This window comes from Phyllostomus discolor, chromosome 2, assembly GCF_004126475.2.
Source record: "Phyllostomus discolor isolate MPI-MPIP mPhyDis1 chromosome 2, mPhyDis1.pri.v3, whole genome shotgun sequence".
In the NCBI taxonomy this organism is placed as follows: domain Eukaryota; kingdom Metazoa; phylum Chordata; class Mammalia; order Chiroptera; family Phyllostomidae; genus Phyllostomus; species Phyllostomus discolor.
In genome coordinates, this window is record NC_040904.2 from 91717793 (window position 1) to 91738143 (window position 20351).

Below are 20351 nucleotides of genomic sequence, written 5' to 3' on the forward strand. Positions count from 1 at the left end.
CTTTGTGCCTGTAGTTCTGCCACCATTAAAAACCACCCTCCTTAATACATCAAGAACAATTTAAAGCATCGCAGGTTCAATTCCCAGTCAGGGCACATGCCTGGGTTGCAGGCCATGGCCCTCAGCAACTGCACATTGATGTTTCTCTCTCTCTCTCTCTCTCTTTCCTCTCTCTCTCTTTCTCCCTCCCTTCCCTCTCTAAAAATAAATAAATAAAATCTTTAAAAAAAGTAAACAAAATGAGCAAATTTGCTTTTTTAAAAAAGAACAATTTAAAAATTGAATAAGGAATGGGAATTGTTACTTTACAAGGTAGTGTACACACTGGGTATGTGACTTGTGATCACCCTTTTATTTTTCCTGGGCCACAGGTTTCTTATCTGTGAAACCGCAATGATAGTGGGAACATAGCAAATAGGAGCCCTTCCATGGTAGCGACACCACACTGTCTCCTAGGACATCCCTGAGTCTGCAGAAAACCAGAACTGGACCTATGAGAGCTGTGAGGAACCTGCAAAATTCAAAAGCTCCTTGGAGAGCTCTTAAGAACACAGACACTGGTTTCCTTTCCTATAATATGAGATTATGTAAATATTAAAATGAATAATAAAGACAGAGTACCTGACAGCATAGCTGGCAAATAATAAGCATGGGATAAAAAAAATAGAAAATAAACAAAAACAAACTCCAAGCAGAAACAACTATGCTGAGAAGCTGATTCTTCTTACTGTTTAAGTATTTATTGCCCATTGCTTGTTTACTGGCATGTTTTTTAATCTGTAATTATTCTATCCAAAAGTGTGCTTCCATTGATACTGATTGGTGGTGATTGAGTTTTCTCATGCTAAAGGCTAGTCAGCATTGGGATGATAGGATGATCCAGGATGTCTGTTTTAGAAATTCAAAGCAATTAGTGTTCCCAGGATATTAACTTGGTTAACTGTCAGTTGTCAGAGGTCACCTCAGCTTTTCAGCTTCCCAATCATGGCATTTGTCTGTCCTTGCTGTGTACAGGCTGGCATCAACCCGTTTCTCCTCTGAGATTCCGCAGAAGATCCTGATGGAGGAGGGTAATGCTCAGAAAGAGGAGCCCCAGGAGAATGGAGCCAGTGATGTGCGGCACTTAGGTGAGAACTCTCTGGGTGTGCACTTCATCCTCAGAGATTTTCAGTAAATATTTACGGATACCTACTCTCCACCATACATAGGGAATGACTGCGCATTGAGTTCAGCAAGCAGCAGGAAGATAGTCTCAGGCTGGCAACCCTTGTCTAGAGCTTTGGTCTTGGGCTTACTTACCACCAGGAAGACACGTTGAACTTGGACCAGATACTGAATGGTTGGCAGGGCAAAGCAGCTGGCATGGCGAGGTTTCTGCCAGTGACTCCTCATTCAAACATCAAAGCTCACACAAAAAGGGGTGGATGGGATGGGACACATGGAGAAAGGCACCGCATTTTTTAGGGTCTCCAGAAGAGGGGCTGACCCTGCTGTCACCTTTCAGAAGGGACGAGGCTGCAACCCAACCACTCCCAATTCACAGAGCATGTGCTGCTGGTTGAGTCTTTAATATGTTCCTGGCATTCAAAACTGAATAAATGAACTCATAAAATATATATTTTCCTCATTATTTTTTATTATGCTTCAGAATGTCAAGTAACCGGGGATTGGGGAGGAGGTGCTGGAGGATATGCTGGGAACCTGGTGTCAGGTAACCTCATTAGTATTTCCCTGAAACCAGCTCGTTTTCTCTGTGCTGCAAAGTCCTTTTTATTAAGAGCAATTTCAAGCTAGATTAAAATTTTCATTTAATTGTTGTACTAAGTTCTAGACAGAGAAGTTAACATAGAAATCTCCTGTGTTAGCATTAGTAAGGGTTGTCCAGAGAATCAGAATCAATAGAATATACATACAAACATATATGTGTGTGTATGCATATATACACATCCACACACGGCGTATATATATACACACACACAGAGGGTGGGCAAAAGTGGGTTTACAGTTGTTCATATGGAAAATAATATAATAGTTAATAAATAATAACACAAGAATAAATTGTTCATGTACTCACAACTATAAACCTACTTTTGCCCCACCCTGGAAAAAGAGAAAGAAAAGGACGGGGGGTGGGCGGGGGGGAGAGAGAGAGAGAAAGGGTGGAGATTTTTCCTAAGGCATTGAAACATTGTCTCCTGTGGTTGTGGGCTGTGGGTTGTGGGGGCTGGGAAGTCTGGAATTTGTAGGGTAGGCCTACAGGCTAGAAATTCAGGCAGCACTTCTATGTTGCAGTCTTGAGGAGAATTCCTTGTTTGTAAAACCTCAGTCTTTGTTCTTAAGGTCTACCTGTTGGATGAGAACAACTCACATGATAAAAGCCCATTTGCATTTCTCAAAATATACTGATTTAAATGTTAATCGCTTCTAAGAAATATCTTCACAGCAAAATCTAGACTGGTGTTTGACCAAACAACTCGGCACCACAGCCTTGCCAATTTGACACAAAATTAAGCATTACAGTCCTTTAACCTTAGGGAGTTTATCTCTTGAGCAGAGGTGAAAGAGAAAACAGAAAAAACTGCAATCCAATAATGTGAAGTACATTGATACCTAACCAAGACTGGGGAGGGAGCTGGGAAAACTTTCTGGAGAGCATGATCTCTGAACTGACTGTGGCTGGTTCTGAGGGAAGAGGTGAATGAACACGATACAGGGGAATAGCTGCAAGAAGTGCATCATGATTGACACTTCCTCACCTTGCAGGAAGAGGAGGGAGGGAATGGCAAGCCACTGGGTGGAAACATAACCTGGAGAAACCAAATGACTTATTGTTATTGTTGTTTAATTGTTAAAGCTAAACTGAGGATTCTGGGTTTATTTCACCTAAAGGCCTAAAGGCATGGAGGAGTTGCTGAAGAATTCATAAGATTGAAGTGATGAGATTAGATTTTTAGTATTTGGTACTAATTCACATATTGAACAAATATTTGATAGTGTCTGTTGTGTATGAAGTATTGTAGGAGGCTGTAGGGGTGTAATGGTCCGTGACCTCACAAAGCTGAAAATTTAGTGGGGAAATTGGGGAAATTAGAGAAAAAACAAATAGAATAATTACAAATTTTAATTAGTGCTATTGAAACAGACTTCATTTAGAAACTTTATAATTCCAGCATCTGCCTACTGCTTTCCCCACCAGCCATCACATAAGTACAAGCTTCAAATGCTGAGTAATCACTCAGCTACCACTCCATGCCCCATCCCCTCTGAGCCAGATACAGAGGGTCTTGGATTTGATGCTTACTGACTTTCTTTCTTGAAAGTGTGAATCTTAGCTTTCCCTTTAGGCCTTTCAATCTTCCATTGCCTTGGCTGAGCCTTGCCTACCACACATCCAGGGTTCCTCCAGCCTCAGGCCCAGTGACACTTCCTCTCCCTAGGCACCTGAGCTTGCTCTTGGCTCTCACTAGGAGTGGGGGTTAAGAATGCTATCAGGTGTTAAATGAAGGCAAAGGGAATGGAGAGAAGAGTACTATTAACAGGTATTTAAGAGGTAAAAAATGACATGACTTAGTGATGAATTAGTAATAGAGGTTGAGAAAAAACTAAGAGATTGAGGACACTTTCCAAATTGGGGGACTGGGCGAACTTTGTTTAGTTATAGAATATAACAAAGAAGGAGGGTTAAGATGTGGTAATGGGGAAAGGTGATAAAGATTTGGACATGCATGATTGGCAGTGCCCAGGAGACATCCCTGTAAAGGTGCACAATATGTTATCACTGCCTTCTGCCAATTGCATCCCTCAACACTCCTTCATTGTTATACTGAGAGGATTGTCACAGTTGGACCAAAAAACAAGGGACTGATATTTTCAACAGAATCAAAGCATTCAACTATTTACAAAGTCACTGAAAGTTTAACATGAAATGCTAATCGCCCATGAGAGATAAAACTTTCTTTTGAGGACAAATTACCAGTGAATTATTCATTAGGGATACTGTTGTTTTCCACCCATTTGGATCCTTCAAAATTGCCTGTGTAAGAAATTTTCCACCTGCATGGTCACTTTGATGAACTTTAGGAACTGGATAGAATGAAGGACAAAACAAGCTCATGCAACAGAAATATAATCAACCACATCAGTGCTTGTCTTGATTGCATTGTCTGTCAGTGCTCAGCAGACCAGAGGAAGGAAAAGTAATGAGGTGGTCCCCTCTCCAGCACTCCCATTGTTGGGTGTCCTCAGACCTCACCTGGGCTTTTTGGAGAGGAAACAGGGAGAACCACAGAAAACTGCTGGCAGGCATGGGAAGAGGGAGGAAAACAGCCTTTTAACTGTATCCATATTTGCCTTCTTATCTAGCAAATTCAGTCAATATATTTAACTCCCCCCTCGTGCATTGTTGGGTTGCTAAGCCTTTTGTAATGCTAACTTTAATATTAACTTTAAAGGTATGGAATATCCATCTACCCATGTTGAAATTCTAGAAGTTCTTATGCCAATCTTATAAACATACTACAAATACCTTGGGCAGCAACCTCTTGAAATGAATAAGAGAAGGACTTTTAAATAGACCTTATTTTTATTCCTATTGGAGAAACACAGTAAATAAATTTCAGTCATCTTCTTTAGGCATATTTGTAATTCATAGAAAGTGTCCTGGTTCCTGAGAATAGCCAGAAATCCGAATGAGTTATAAACACCATTCTCTGTAGTTCAGAACTAAATGCTTCAAACAATCATTTAGAACTTTGTGAGCTCTGATAAATCGCTAGTCATAGCTGGGTGCTGTATAATAATGTTTTATTAGCCCTCTTAACAACTGCCCTGAGAGAAACAATGCAATTAATATCCCCATAATGTGAAACATCAAAAAGGTCAAGCAAGTAGCCCTAAGCCTCCGTGACGTAGCCAGTACATTGGAATTTTAAATCATTGAGTTTCCAGTCCAACACTTGACCCAACAGTCAAAATAAAGGTACATGATTCATGCTTATTTCTGTGAGGATAATAGGATCTGTGACTATATAGTCATCATGAGATGAAAAAAGGACAGCAGTCAAGAGAAGGCAGAGAGATTCAGGATCTTAACCGGGCCCTTAGGGATATTCCATTGAGCGCCTTGACTTGGATGGATACCTTTGTTTTACACATCAGGGAACAGAATCTGTAATGCTTTATTGGACTCTGAGTTCTGTGGCTGGAGCTCATCTTTCTCTTTCTTCCTAGCCTCACATAATGGTTCCACTTCCTACATGGCCACTGGCTATTCCTGTGTTTGTCAGGCAAGGAGGAGCCAGTGCAAGTTTAGAACAAGGAAATGACATAATTAAAATGGTATTAGATATAAAATCTAAAATTCAGAGCCCCTCGCCCCTCCCTCCAGATCTGTCCCCACCTCCTGCTCCCTTGGTCTTTTCTCCCACGCCCCCTCCTTGCACTGTGGACACAGGCAGGTGAGCTGGACAGTCACCACTTCCCTGACCTGCCTGGGCCTCACTGTGCCCCTGCCTTGTTCATGTCATTACCTCTGCCTAGAAGGCCTCGTCTTTCAACGTGAAGGTCTTGTATGTTTCCTTAATGGACTGATTGGGCAGAGATACCTTTTTATGTTTATAGTATTTTTAATACTACATTATCACATTACACTTATAGTACATTCTTTATTAGAGACACATTACAAATATCTTATTTTCACCTCCCACCCATCTCAGCATACCACATGGAACACAGTAGATGTTTAGTGAATTTGCCTTTGTGTTTAACATTCCTCATGTTCTGAATCCTGTTCCCTGCTCTGAGTTGTCAGAAGTCTCTAGTGCATTGAAGTCTGCTTATATCTGACATACCCACTGGAACACTTATTCCTGCCCAACATGCCTCAAAAAATATATACATATATTGTATTAAAGGAGAATTTGAAATCAAGGTTTAAGATAACTAGAGGGATGGAGGAAGTAAGGTGAAAGAAAAAATAATGAAAAGCAACCAGGAAGAGAGGCTGAGTTTTTTACAAAATTAAAGAGTACTGCTGATAGAGTACTGTTTCTGTGATGAGCAGATAAGCTACAAAGAAAACTCCTTGTTTTAAGCCTGCCATGCAAGAAATGTAGACCAATTCAAGGTCCTCAAGTGATTAGAAAAGTGGGCCAGACAAACACAGCTGGGATAGGTCCGTCTAAAGGGGACACACACACACACACACACACACACACACACCACCCCCCTATTCCTGTCTCACTCCCACACACAGAAAATCTAACGGAAAAGACTGGGAGCAGGGCAAAAAGAAACATTTTATACAAGAGATTAATCAAATGTCCAAGTGTACCTAGATTATTCTCATGATTGATTAGAGAACCAATCTTTAAATAGTTTGAACATAAATCAGCATATAGTGATAAATTTTCACTTTAATTTTGGTTAATTGTCTGGTGTTAGTGTGAAGAGTTAATGTGTTATCTATGCTTCATATTTTTAAATATGTATGTGGGAACATAGAGTAAAATCGAAATATCTAATAATGTTATTAAAATAAAAATACATAGAAGACATAAACAAAAAAAGAGTAGAAAGCAAAATCTTTATTACCACAGTAAAATACTGTAACAGTAATTTGAAGCTGAGTTTCCTGGCAACTAGGATACAAATAAAACACTGATTTACAAAGTTTTTCTTAATAATGATTGTAAACCTAGTGTGTGAAAATGATGAAGATACCTTTTCTAATTAATGAAAATACACTGATTTTGTAAGAGAGAGAAAATTTATCCTGGTACTGAATTCTAAAAAGAGTTTACGAAGAGGAACTCAACTTGCAGAGGTCAGTATAACGCAGTGGTTGATGCCACTGACAACAGCCCCACAGGAAAAGGACCAGTGCAGCTAGAAATTGCTTTTTGATGAGGACACAATGTCTAGTGAAATAAGCCACACTTAGGGGAAAAGCCCTGCATGATCTCACTTATATGTGGGATCAAACCAAATACATACAAGAGAAGAGGAGAAAATTGATTAGCAGATGCACAAGGGTGAGGGAAATGGGGAGATGCTGGTCAAAGGGCACAGAGTTCCGGTTAGGTAGGAGGAGGAAGTCTGAGGTCTAACGCACAGCACGGTGACTGTAGTTAACGCCACTGTGTCGGATATTGGAGGAGGGATAAGAGTAGATTCAGGTGTTCTCATCACACACACCCACAAAGGTAATATGTGAGAAGATATGTTAATTACTTTGACTGTGGTCATCATTTCGCTATATGTACTCCCATCACCCAATCATCATGCTTTATACCCTAAATCTATGCCATTTATATTTGTTAATGAAAAAAAGGAACTACATTTGGAGTGCTCCCAGTGTGCTGTCCAGCCTCTGTACAAAGTGCCATACCTATATTATCATTGTAATTCATAAAAATATGAGTTTGATGTTATTAGTCCCACTTTTCAGGATAGAAGTTTGTTTCTTAGTGAAGGTAAATAACATCCAAATTCCTTGGCTAGTAAAGGGGCTGAGGTCAGGGTTTAAATCCAGGTCCACCTGACTCCAAAATCATGATCTATTCACTGCACTCTGTACATAGAAACTTCTTGATTCTCTGCTAGGCTATCACTGCAAACACAGGACAAAACGTATAGATTTGGGACATAAGAATTAAATCCAACCAGTCTTTGCTAATGAAAGGGTACAATAACAAAATTAATTCCAAATGAAATAATTCATATATGACACTTCACCTTTCCCCAACCGAGAGGGTGAAGGATCCAGAAAACTAAGAGCAGGTACTCTTACCATCACTTATCCTGGAGAAAGAAACAGCAAAGTCACTTCTCCTGTGTAGTTTACAACACAATATCCTCAAGTGGACGAGAGGAAATGGCAGAAGAAGGTGTGGCTCTGGTCTGTGATAAAACAGGGGACTTTGTTTAAAAAAGAAAAACCCAGGAAATGGAAAATGTAGAAGGGAAGAGCTCATTTTTTTCCTTTCTATTTTTTCTTTAATTTAATTAATTAATTTATCTTTAAAGATTTTATTTCTTTATCTTTAGAGAGAGGGGAAGGGAGGGAGAAAGAAAGAGAGAGGAACATCAGCCAGTTGCCCTTTGCACCACTCCAGCTGGGGACCTGGCCAGCAACCCAGGCCTGTGTCCTGACCAGGAATCAAACTGGTGGCCTTTCAGTTTGTGGGTGACACCCCACCCATTGAGCCACACCAGTCAGGGCTCTTTCTATTTTTTAAAACATCACAACTAGGAGGAAGTCTGGTAATATTGACTACTACAATAATAACAGTTGTTAAATTTTGAGTGCCTTCTATACGTTTTAGGATGCTGGGGTCTGCACTTCACATTTCACTCCTGCACCTTGTCGATGTCTTCTACTTCGGGTCAGCACGGCCTCACAAGAGCTGTTGAAAACTGTAATGAACTCATCAGGTGTGAGACAGTTCACTGGATTTCGTCATTTAAAAAAGTTACATTAAATTGATATTCTTTGAGCTTTTTCCATGTATCTATCAAGTCTTGGAGTATGGTTTACACAAATATGAAAAAAATGATCCATACAGCTTTCAAGGAGCTTGGCTATAGTAAAAGAGATTGAAGAGTCAACAGATTTTTTTAAAATGACAGTGAGAGGAGGCCAAGGAGGATCGTTAGTTTGTCTAATGATTGGGAATTATTCATAATGCAGATATTTCCCCTGATATCATTCCTATTTAGAGAAGAGTTGGAGGGGAGCGTTTAAGAGCATGTATTCTGGAATCGTGTTCAACATTCTGCCTCTATCTGCCTTATTAGTTGAGTAACCATTGGTTTCTCTGGCCTCATTTTTTCACTTAGAAAATGGGGATAATAAGAGTATTTACCTTACAGAGTTGCTAGAAAGGTTAAACTAATTAATACTGGAACATATTTGGAAAAGTGCCAGGAGCTAACTGAGTGAAGTGAGAGAAACTGGAGTTGAGGTCAGATCACGTATGGTCCTCCTGAGCCATTCTATGTATGCACTTCAGCTTTTGCTCTGATTGAGATGGGGACCATTGCAATGTTTTGAGCAGGGAGTAGTGAGATGCCTTAAATGTTTTGAAAGAATCTCTCTGGCTACAGTGTTGGGAACAGCCTGCATGGGGGGGCGAAGCATTAACAGAGCAGGGGTAATCAAAGTCAAGACATAGTGATAGATTAGACCTGGGTGGTAATAACAGTGGAAGCGGCAAGTGCTTGAATGTCAAGTTTACATATTTCAAAAGTAGAGCCAAAAGGATTTTCTGATGGAGTGGATTTGAATGGTAAGAGAGATAGAAAAGTCAAGGATGACACCTAGGTTGTAGGCCTAATAAGGGAAAGGCTTCAGTTATGACTGGGTGTTTGTGGGGATGGAGGGAGGACTTTCAGGATACCAGTGTTGGAAATGTTGAATGGGAGAGGACTAATAGAAATCTGAATGGGCAGCTGCCTGGAGCCTACAGTTCAGGGGAGGTGGCCGGGCTGGAGGTAAATCTGAAAGTCATCATCACAGAGGTGGTATTTAGTGCCATGGAACAGGATGAGATCACTATGGGAGTGAGCGTAGATAGACAAGACAGGCATCCAAAGTCTGGACTTCGGGAACTCCCCCTTCTCAGAGTCTGGGAGAAGAGAAGGGACCAGCAAAGGAGACAGTGAGGTAGGATGAAAACCATGAAAATGTAGTGTCATGGGAGTAAAATGAAATCGTTTTAGGAGAAAAAAAGTGTGTTAATTGCTACTAATAGTTCAAGTGAGGTGAGGACTGAGAAACCTTCAAACTGAGTAGTTTGATCTCCATAAGATTAATTCTAGGGACACAGTAGAAGCAAAAGCCTGACTGGAGTAAATAAAAACGGAGAACTTGGAATCAGATTTTCTTAATAACTCTTTAACTCTTTAAAACTCAGGAGTTTTGCCCTGAATGCGCAATAAAAAGGAAGTGGAGTTGAGAGAGTTGTTTTTTTTTTTTTTAATAGGAAAAGTAACAGGACTTTATGATGATGGTGATGATCCGGTAAATGGGGAAACTGATGATGTGGGAGAGGAGAGAGAACTGCTGGAGCACCTCAGTGTTGCAAGGATCCCAGTGTGTTTCCGTGGGTCAAAGAGCCTGGGGTGGGAGGTGGGGAACTCCTATGCACACCAAGCTACCTATAGGTGAACCTCTCCTGCAAATTAGAAGTTAGACTATTACTTGCACAAATGAAAAGTGCATTAAATAAGCTATTTATTGAGTGCCTACGAGTGCCATTCACGGTGTCAGGGACGTTGCATTATGGAAGTTTATTAGCCACCCTGTAGCATCAAGATCATTATTACTACACTGCAGATGAAGAAATTGTGGGAGCTAAAACAACTTGCCCAAAGCCATGCTGATCCTAGGTTAGTGTGCACTTCTTTGTGCTCTTTCTGGCTGTTGTGAGTCCCTTGAGGGCCAATGGCCTTTAACTTTGTAACCCCGCAAGGCTTGTGCATAACTTGGCAGAAGTTCACATTCCCATGAACCACGGTCTGAGGACCACCCTGAGTCCAATGGGTTGCCTTCCTTAGAAGCACCCATTGGAAGACATTCATATCAACGTTGTTTCCATTGATTACAGCAATTTAGAAAAATACACTGGAAAAAATATATAAACTTTCAAGAGAAATAACTGAAAGAAAATTTGCATAATAAAAATCCTTAGCCCTGAGCACAGGCCGTTCCCCCAACCACTTGGCAAAGCTGCTTTTCTGACGCATCAGGTAACTGGCCGCGGGCGAACTGTCGGAAGGAGGTGTGGCCACCTGGAGTTTCCCAGTAGAAACCCAGCGGTCCGGTGAGGAAATCATTACCCAGGATGAGTACCCTCCCGCCCTTCTTCCAGCTCATTTTTTTTTTTTAAGACTACCACAAAAGTCTGTAGTGTGCTGCTGTAAACGCGGCTTTGTGCAGCCTGTTGATGGGACGCACAGCCAAACGCAGCAGCCAGCAGCAGTAGGTCCCAAAAGCAAACTTCCCAGGAGTTTCATTGCTCCAAGTCCCTCCGGTTCCGCACGCTGGTTACGGAGCGGCTGGGGGCACTGGACCGAGGGGTGCGGAGCCCACCATTGCGCCCTGAGGGGGACCGCACTAAGTGGCTGGGCGCAAGGAGTGCGCCTTGCGTCCTTAGGCGCTCGCATCCGGTAGCGCTTGTGCACCAGGTGAGGAGGGGGCGGCGGCCGTCTGGGAAAAGGGGGCCGCGCCAGCTCTGCTTGTCCGGCCGCTCCGGTGGGGCGTTGCTTCCCCCGCTTCGGCGTTGGTCGCCGCCGGTTGCGCGGCGCGGGGCTGGAGACGGTGAGGAGGCAGTGGCCGCCCGGGCCGGGGAGGGGCGCGCTGACTGCACACAGCGACTTCGGAGTAGCTGGGCGGCTGCGGCTGGGGCTGTGGCTGGGGCTGCGGCGGGCCGGATCCCAGGGCCGCGGGGAGGGAGGGACGAAGGGCGGGCGGGGACTGGGGCCAGGCGTGCGGGTGGCGGGGCCCTTGGAGAGAGGCGGCTCGGAGGAAAGATGAGGCGGTGAGTGGGCGCCGGAGCGGAGTTTCTTTGCTTCTCTTGTGGACCGTAGGGACAAAAGCCCAGGCTGAGGGTTAGCGGAGCCCGGGCTGCGCTACTTTGGAGGGGCCCGAACCCCGGGACCTCTGGTTGCGAGGATCCTAGGAAGGTACTGTCGGGGTAAAGAGACGCTCACAGAATGATTGTAGGGTAGAGGCGGAATTTGGGGGGACCCAGGGCAACTTTTGCCGAGAACTCTGGGATACCCGAGAGGGAGGGATGGGGATCTCCGGGATATAGCTGCTTTGTCGCTGTGGGCAGAGGAAGGAGAAGGTCCGCTGCTGTGTGGGGCGCGGGATTCAGAGAAGATCCACCCCCCCCCCCATCTCCCCCAAATACATGGCTAACTACGCTTCTGGTTCCACTTTGTTTCAAGAGTGGGGCTCACGAGTTCGAACCACGCAGAGCTTCCGATTCTGATTTGGCCTTGGATTCCCCAAAAGTTTATGGAAGGGCTGTCTTCACACCCCTAAAGATAGCGCCTGGACGCGATGGGGAGTTTTTGAACCCGTTTCACCCGCGCCCGGCACGGCGGACGCGCTGCTGTAAAGGTTGGCTGGTACATTTAATAACTTAACTCTAGCAGTCATCATTTATTAAAGCGCCCACGACCTGGCCAACTCCCGCCACTGCCAGGAAATTAAAAGGCTGACAAGCTGTCCCTTCCTGGGCTGGGGTTTCCCGTTTGAAAGAGTTTCGGAAGTCGAACTTACTTCCCGCGCCTCCCCCGTCTACCTTTCGCCTTTAAAGAGAGAGCTGCGCCTGTACCCTTTAAAGTTGGTAGACTTCCCTGGGGCTGGAATCCTCTCGGCTGGCCCTGCCCTCATCCCTAGAAGTCCCTGCAGCTCCGAATTAGCTCTCTAGAGTTCTGCAGTGCTCCGCTAGTGTTAGCCAGACACAGCTGGGAGTGGAACAAGGAGATGAGGCAGAAAAATGCGGAGTCCTTTTAGTGTAAATATTTGTCAGCTAATTTCCCTTCCTTGTATGAATGGATAAGGTAAAGATATTTATTTTCAACTATTGGACTTCTTACTTTGTTTACCTTAACTTAGGCGTTTGAGATATTTCTCTGAGATTCAAACATCATCTGAATTCAGCTGGGGAGGTCTAAATTAAGGTCACAGTTTCAAAGGGTTAAAGTTTTGCCCAGAGAGCACTTGAATTCTTGGTTCCTGGTAGGATAGCAACAGAGTAGTTGAATTTGGGATAAATAAACCTTTGGAATTGCCCACTATTTTAACAGAATGGCTGCATTGCTGATACCATTCCCTCAATTGTGTAAATATTTGTTTGAATAAAGAGCTAAGGTTCTTTGAAAAGTAACAGTTGTGTCTGTTCATGATTCTCTTTTAATATCCTAGGCTTAGTTATTTTTTAAAAATTGGGTGTTTTTTTTGCCTTACATATTTAATCAGAAACTTAAACATGTAATTAAGAAACTCTGAAGTCTCCAAAACATTTACAACTGGAGTTTCCTTTAACAGCAAGGGGGAGTTGAGTTTTTGCTCTTGGTTAACTAGTGTAGCCTTCACCTCCTGAGACCCAGAGGTTTGCAAATCCTAGCCTTTCTCACAAATGGGAAAATGAGATGTTTGGTTAAGAGTAGCCGTCATTTCAATCAATGTGCAGGCTTCAATCTTTCAGGCAGCTGGCAGCTGCTGCTCTTTTGGGCTGTGGACAGACTATAGGGGGTGTCTCTTGGATCCCTGTTTGAAGTGGGGGAAGAAAAGATACTTCTGTAAAAAGGGCTAAGAGCTTGCTGACTCCTGTCTTAAAGAGCCCAGGCCAAAGCTGGAACTCTTTAGCAATCATTTTAGTTGCCAGCTTGAGAGAGAGAGAGAGAGAGAGAGAGAGGGAGAGAGAGGGAGAGAGAGGGAGAGAGAGGGAGAGAGAGGGAGAGAGAGGGAGAGAGGGAGAAGGAAAAAAGCCAAGTAATTAAACCAACCACTGGTACTCGTTATTTTCTTCAAAGCCCTGTTTTGAGGTCTGTAAGGAAGGGTTGATTCTGGAGTGCACTAGAGAAGTTACTGTGAAAATTGCGATGATTCCTTTTAAATACTTTAAATAAAAGAGCAGTTGAAGCTATAAGTTTGTGTGTTAATTCTCAGTTCTTTGCAGAGAGGCTGTGCTCTGAATGACTTGGGAAGACTGTGGTTTTGTACATCTTCCAAGAGGAATGTACAAGCTTTATAAATCTGATGACTGTTAGGTCTTGGTGTTCTTTACTTATTAACTGTGTAAATGTCACCCACTTGAAACAAACAAACAAACAGCAACAAAAAACTAAGCATGTGCTTTGTTTTGATAGAGCTCTGGTATGTATTATAGCAGTTCTCAGCGGAGAGGGGAATGATTTTGCCCCCTGCACCAGGGGATATTGGCCAATATCTGGAGACATTTTTGGTTCTCCCAACAGGAAGGTAGGGAACAGCCACACCTGACAACTGGGGCTGGCTCCCAGTGGGACAAGGCCTCAGAGGCTGTGTACTGTCCTAGAGTGCTCAGAACACACAAAGAACTATCTAGCCCTGGCTCTTCACTAGAGTATTACCTCACGGGCGTTTGTTAACAAGATTAGGGATTTTAATCTAATTGGGATCCCCAAGAAACCAATTGTGTTCTTGTACAACAAAGGGATCATGTCATAGAAGCATTTTTGTCTGCAGTAGAGTCTTTTGCCCTTGGCATTAAGAGGCTTAATATACCATAGATTTGAAGGGACTTCTTGTGTTCACTGAGGTCTTTTAATTCACTTAAAATAACAGAATTTTGGAGTGTTAGCACACAAGGGAGCTCCGGAGATCACTGAGTTCCACTTTTTCATTTCATAGGTGTAATGACTGAGTTGCTCAGAGATTAATGACTCACAGGTCTCAAGTGAGTTAGTGGCAGACGTCATCTTAGACAGAGCTCAGAATTAGAGAATTTAGAAAATGATATTCAGGCAAGTGTGATTTAAAAAAAAATGGACCTGACCCTTTATGAGAGTTTAGAGGTACTGTTCTCCATGAGGAAATAATCACTTTGGAAAGGGAAGAGTGGCATTAGCCATTATGACTGTGGATCTGTCAGCCCCAAGAAGGGGATAATTCCGTTGTGTGACCTGTGACACTCCACATCTGATGCCTGCACCATCCTTCCCATGGCAAAAGGGGCAACAGATGGTGCCACAGACATAGCAGATGCTGCTTTTGAATCCAGGTACAAAGCAGGACATTGGAGATTGTCTGTCCCTCCCTGCCTTGTGGGCTAAGAGTAGAGTGTGTGAATGGATAGGACGGTCTTAGGCAGAAGGGAGAATGAGCAAGGCCTCTTGAGTGCGGAGTTTTAAAAGAGACCTGATGTGGGTGCTAGAAATATCAGGGTGGGGGAGCACTTTGTAAAGTATGTGATTGTGTAGCCATTATGCTATACACCTGAAACTAATACAAAATAATATTGCAAGTAAATCACAATAAATAAACATTTTCCTCTGGGAAAAAGTAGTGTACATTAGAGCAATTGTAGGGGAAATTTATAAGCTGCTGAGTGGCTATCTAGGATAAATGTGATTTCATAGAACTTGGGTCAGGAATTTGAAGACAAATGAAGCTTAGCTATTTTTGGGGCGAGTAGGACAAAATAATTCTGGGGGTACAAGGAACCTCACACATTCTCTTACCAGAGTGCTTTGCCCATGATCCACCCAGCTGGCTGCAGAGTGCAGAACCTGCAGGCCCGCTCTTCTGGCTGCAGTCCCACTGCACTTTGCCTTACCCCACGGTAGCACCACTCCTTCTGTTGGCTGCACGGGGAAGAAAATGATGGTAGTATGAAATTTTTTGTTAATGTTCTAGGATAGTTTAAAAAGCACACTAACTGTGCGTGGCTCTGTTTATGAAAAGGAGTTATCCTAATGAGTTTCTGATGATCAGAAAAGTTGTGCTGTACACACGTGGCCTGAGGACTTAACGAACATGTGTGCTCCCCTGTTTACATTGCTGCAATGAGCCACGGGGCCTGTGGTTATGGATTCCAGTTCAGTGTGAAGTGGTCCTGCCACAATAGTTAGAATCCTCAGATCTGGGAGGTTCTGGCAATACAGGAGAATTTTTTGGTGTGCCTTTGTTGGAAGAGGTCATAGCTCTGAACTGTGCTGAGGTAGGTTCTTATCATTTTGACAGCTAGCCAGTGGGTGCACCTCAAAGCCAAGTGCACAGCAGTATATTTAGAAATGACTATCAAGTGATGACTCTTTAAAGAGGTCTTGTTACTTTTTTTTCCAAATGATAGAAGACATGAGTTGATTTTTAAAGGAAAAAACTGTTGGGTGAAAATATTTATTGGCATTTGATTAACGTGACTCTTATGAAAGTGATTGAATCAAAAAGAGCTGAGATTTTCAAATCCCTTAAAAATAAATATTTCGTAAGGCAGACAGAGCTTGTCCCCGTCACCCAGGAATTCCAGTCTTCTGGGGTTAATTTGCACACAGTTGTTTTCATGATTTTTAGGGATGTTTCTTAGGTGTTCATAAACAGCTTTGTGCTGTATGTGCTTTCAAGGCAAGATTGTAGAGATAGCAGCTGGTGGTCAATAAGAGAAACCCAAGTATAAAATTCTCTTTATTGAGGGGCAGTGGGAAAGCTAGGGGTTGGACAAACTTGCTATACAAAGAAACAGATAAATAAGCTAGAGAGTAACAGGCTAAGTTATATGGAGCAGTTTTTGAGAAGTTTTTACAAGAGATAGTTTTTTTGGTTTGTGTGTGTAGGTTGATTTATCATACGAACTGCTTTTCCTTACTTTCTTTACAAATTAAGGGGAAGAAGAAGTTTCTTCGTGTCAATATGTAGTGTTAACTTCAAGCAGGGTCAGCCTTTTTTCTAAGACTTGCTACTAAATCTAGAGTTCTTTAGAAATTGAGGTTTATTATCTTAGAGTATTTTATTGGCACATTGCACACGACTTCTCTAGATGGCAGTGTGCTTATGGAATTATTAGCATCTGGCATAGCAAAAAAGCTAAAGGTTACAGGATTTTTCCTAGATGTGTTTCTTGACCACTGTATTGCTGAGACAAGGGCAGGTAAAAGCGAAGGAAAGCCAGCTCCTGCATTCATTTGACCTGCTCACACTCAGCCTGAATACTGCTTCAAAGCAAGCAGATACTCAGAGGGGGCTAGAAAATGATGTCTGGTTGCCACACTGCTTATGTCATGGCAGAAGTAGGTTTCAAAAACAGCTTAAGATTTATTAAGGAAATTGCAAGCCATGGGGATCCAGGCAAAATATCTCTCATACATCCTGCTCAGTCAAATACCCATGTTGTATTGCATTATCATAACTCTGACCAGGCCTTTTCCCACTCTGATATGCTGAAACAATTTACCATGCCCTTGGAATGTCATGGGCAACCGCGTCAGTGAAATCTTTTCCCAGTTAGGTAGCTGCCACCTTATCACTAAAACATGTTTCTGTGCTGTGGTCATTTCCATTTCCTGCATTGTATAACTGGCACTCCCTGTTGTTTAACCAGTATGGATGGGAGTCCAGAAAGTTGGAGCAGAAAGAACATCTAGTTCATTCTTACCTTTTTAAATATGTGGGAATTTCTGCTAAAACGAGGTGAAGACGGGTGAAGTGATTTGCTCCAGCTTTAATGTCTGTTGGTCATTTTGGCAGAACCAGGACCAGAATGTGTCTCCTGACTCATGTTCGTGGCAGCCTGTCCAGTATCCTTTGTACTAGAATGTCCATTACAACAAAAATAACATCCTGATGTAACCACTTCCTGTCTTAGGTCTTTGGGCCAGATACTAAAAAAAAGCATCGATTAAATTTAATTTAGTCAGTTGTTTATTGATCTCCGCTGGTTCAAGCCCTTTCCCTTTTTCTTCTAAGCAAAATAAATAGGTAAAAGGTAGGTAGCAGGAAAAGAAAAAATTAAGCATCTTATAACAACATGCACCTCACATAACCAACTATTAAGTAATGGAGAGATAGTATCCTTATTGTTTTGTTTTGTTTACTTTACAGTATTTTTGAAATCCATTCAGTCAGATTTTGAGTTGAAGGGAAGAACATGACCATGAAGATGTGGCCAGATGGTGTTTGTTTTGTGGCTGCTGAGCCTATTCATGCCCTACTTCCGGTTCACAATGGCTGGGTGAGGGAATGGGGAATGCAGCTTGTTTGGGTTTGAGGAATGTTCCTTTAACATTCTGAAAAGATGACTCTTGAGTGTGAAATGGGGACAGGATGGTGGAAAGAGAGTTTGCTCCCACAGATTCAGTTTCCAATTCAATTCGGTAGTGGTAGCCTCGGGGTCAAGAGAGAGCATCTCTATCCCCATGTGACCCCCGTCTCAGTTCTTTTCTCTCTTGCAATTGACTTTGAGCTTGAAGGTTGCTTTTTCCTGGAGGACTCCTCTGCTTTGGAAGTGAATCTGAAGTTCGGGGCACATAGATGCCAAGACCTCCAGTGCATTATCTCTAGGACTCACCAGTCTGCTGGCAGTGGTGATCTGGGAGTAGAAGGGTATCCTCCTGGTCTGCTCTCAGAATCATCTTCACCCAGGGATGAATTGTACCAGTAATCAGGAATAAGAAATGTCTGGAAACATTAGATTTACTTGGGGACATTTTAGAAATCTTTAACTATAGTTGTTTTAGGATTCTATAAAGAACCCTGAAGATAGGGGTCTGTCATTTCCTCCCTACAGAACTCACCCACTTTGAGAGAGGCACTAACATAATTTAAGAATCTACAAAATATGTTGGTCTCTGTCTTAACACAAATGTGCAAGAAGTGTGCATATGTTTTAATGCTTTTTGAGGCTGACATTCTTTAAGATATGGCAGGTTTGGTGGTTCTTGTGAATACTCTTTTACATGTTAACTTTCCGAAGAGATGGTTTTTATTTGGGCACTTGTAAGTGGTGAAATTTAGTTACCCACCTAGCCCTTTCTTTTAAGTGTCCTAAATATAATGAATGGCCCAATACTTGTAACCTGGACAATGCATTTCTTTTCAAATTCCTCCCAGGTACTTAAAAATATATCAGTTTTTTGGAGCTTAATTCAAGAGGGTCAGTGTTACATACTTAAAAAAAATCAGCAAGGTGCCACTAAAAAGACCCCATCCTTTGTCAAGTGAGTTGCTATAATTTTTAAGCCCATTTCCATGTCTTTTTATTCATTTTGATTTTCAGAATGCATACATTGCTTACTTTTAAATATTTTATTATGGAATACTTTCAACATGCACAGAAGTTAAAAGAATGATGCAGTGAAATCACATTTACCCATCATTCAACTTCAACAATTATCTTGTTTTATTTCCTTCCAAAACATGGACTGTTATCAAGAAAATTCCAGACACCATAGTATTTCATTTGTTAGTAATTTACAGTGTAATTCTAAGAGATTAAGATTTTTTAAAATAAAACTATATAATTATCACACCTAAAAACAGTAATTAACAATATCCTCTATTTTCTAGTCAGTGCTTAGAATCTCTGATCGTCTCACACATTTTTTGAAATAGGTGGATTGTCCAAAACAGGATCCAGACAAGGTCTATATATTGCATTTAATTGGTATATCTTCAGAGTCTCTTATAAGCTAGAACAGTCCCTTTTATCTCTTGTTTTTGATATTTTTCTTGTCATTGGCTCGCTGAAGACTTTTTTTCTGTAGACTTGTCCAGAGTCTAGACTTACGCATCTTTGTGATGTTGTCTGATCTATTCTTCCGTCCCTTGTATTTTATGTTACAGGAGACAACATACTTTTAATTGAGAATTTTCCTACCATATCATTGTATTGAATTCAATTTATAATGTATATGTAAATACTTACTGAATTAATACCATCTCTTCTTTAAGTATTATTAGCTGCTTTAATGATCGTTTAAACATAAAAGGTGACTCCAATCGATAAAAGTCTTAACTATTTAGGTAAAAGTCAGGAATTTTGCAAGTGGGAAGGGAATTTGAATGACCCAGATGTTTTTTGAGGTTGCTTCTGCTTTCTGTGCCCCCTTCCCTGCCTTCCTCACTGGCCGCAGAGTGTTAGTACCGGAAGCACGCATCCACATTTTTTGGATGGTCTATCAGGGCTGTCCAACCTTTTGGCATCTCTGGGCCACACTGGAAGAAGAGTTGCCTTCAGCATGATTAGATACATTGCGACACATAATCACAAAAAAAAATCTCATAATGTTTTAGGTAAATTTACGATTTTGTATTGGGCTGCATTCATAGCCATCCTGGGCTGCATGTGGCCTGCGGGCCACAGGTTGGAGACCCTGCAAAGAATACTTTAAAGTTCATATAAACGTGATGTATTCAAGGGACTAACAAAACTTTCAAAACCCCTGGAATTGATGTTTTACCCTCTTCACTAAGGGTTCTCTAAGGTTCTTAAGAATTCCTGATATGAAACCATCTAGACTTATTTAAAAGTAGCCTCTGATAACTGGAGGTAAACATCCTCATTTGATGGGCTGTACACCGGAAACTAATATAAAATTGTGTTGAATGTCAACTGTAATTGAAAAATAAAAAAATTGTAAAAGGTCACAAAATATAAAAATGTACAAAGTTCAAGGAATCTTAATTCATTTTTGAAAATAAGTTATAAAACTGAAAAAAGAGATCCTCACTTGAAATATTGTTGTTGATTGTGATTACTTTTAAGAACCTTTGAATACCATCTGGAGTGATTTTTTTTTTTCTTTTTGACAAAGCCTAGACTTCAGTACAGCTAGAGATGAAAGAGAGCATGGTAGTGTGT

General features: G+C 41.8%; 1 protein-coding gene across 11 annotated transcripts in view; it reads left to right on the forward strand.

Annotated features, from left to right (window-relative positions):
- The window catches only part of PHLDB2 (pleckstrin homology like domain family B member 2), a 237269-nt gene that overhangs the window by 116098 nt on the left and 100820 nt on the right, over positions 1-20351 (forward strand). For 9 of the 11 annotated variants that reach the window (XM_036018070.1, XM_036018071.1, XM_036018074.1 and 6 more), the window contains exon 3: positions 1015-1127. In XM_036018070.1, the coding sequence (XP_035873963.1) occupies positions 1061-1127 (67 nt within the window). In that variant the 5' untranslated portion in view covers positions 1015-1060. Of the gene's footprint in view, positions 1-1014; positions 1128-11466; positions 11541-11573; positions 11686-20351 lie in introns of those variants that run through there. The other 2 variants (XM_036018072.1, XM_036018073.1) reach the window with 2 other exon arrangements.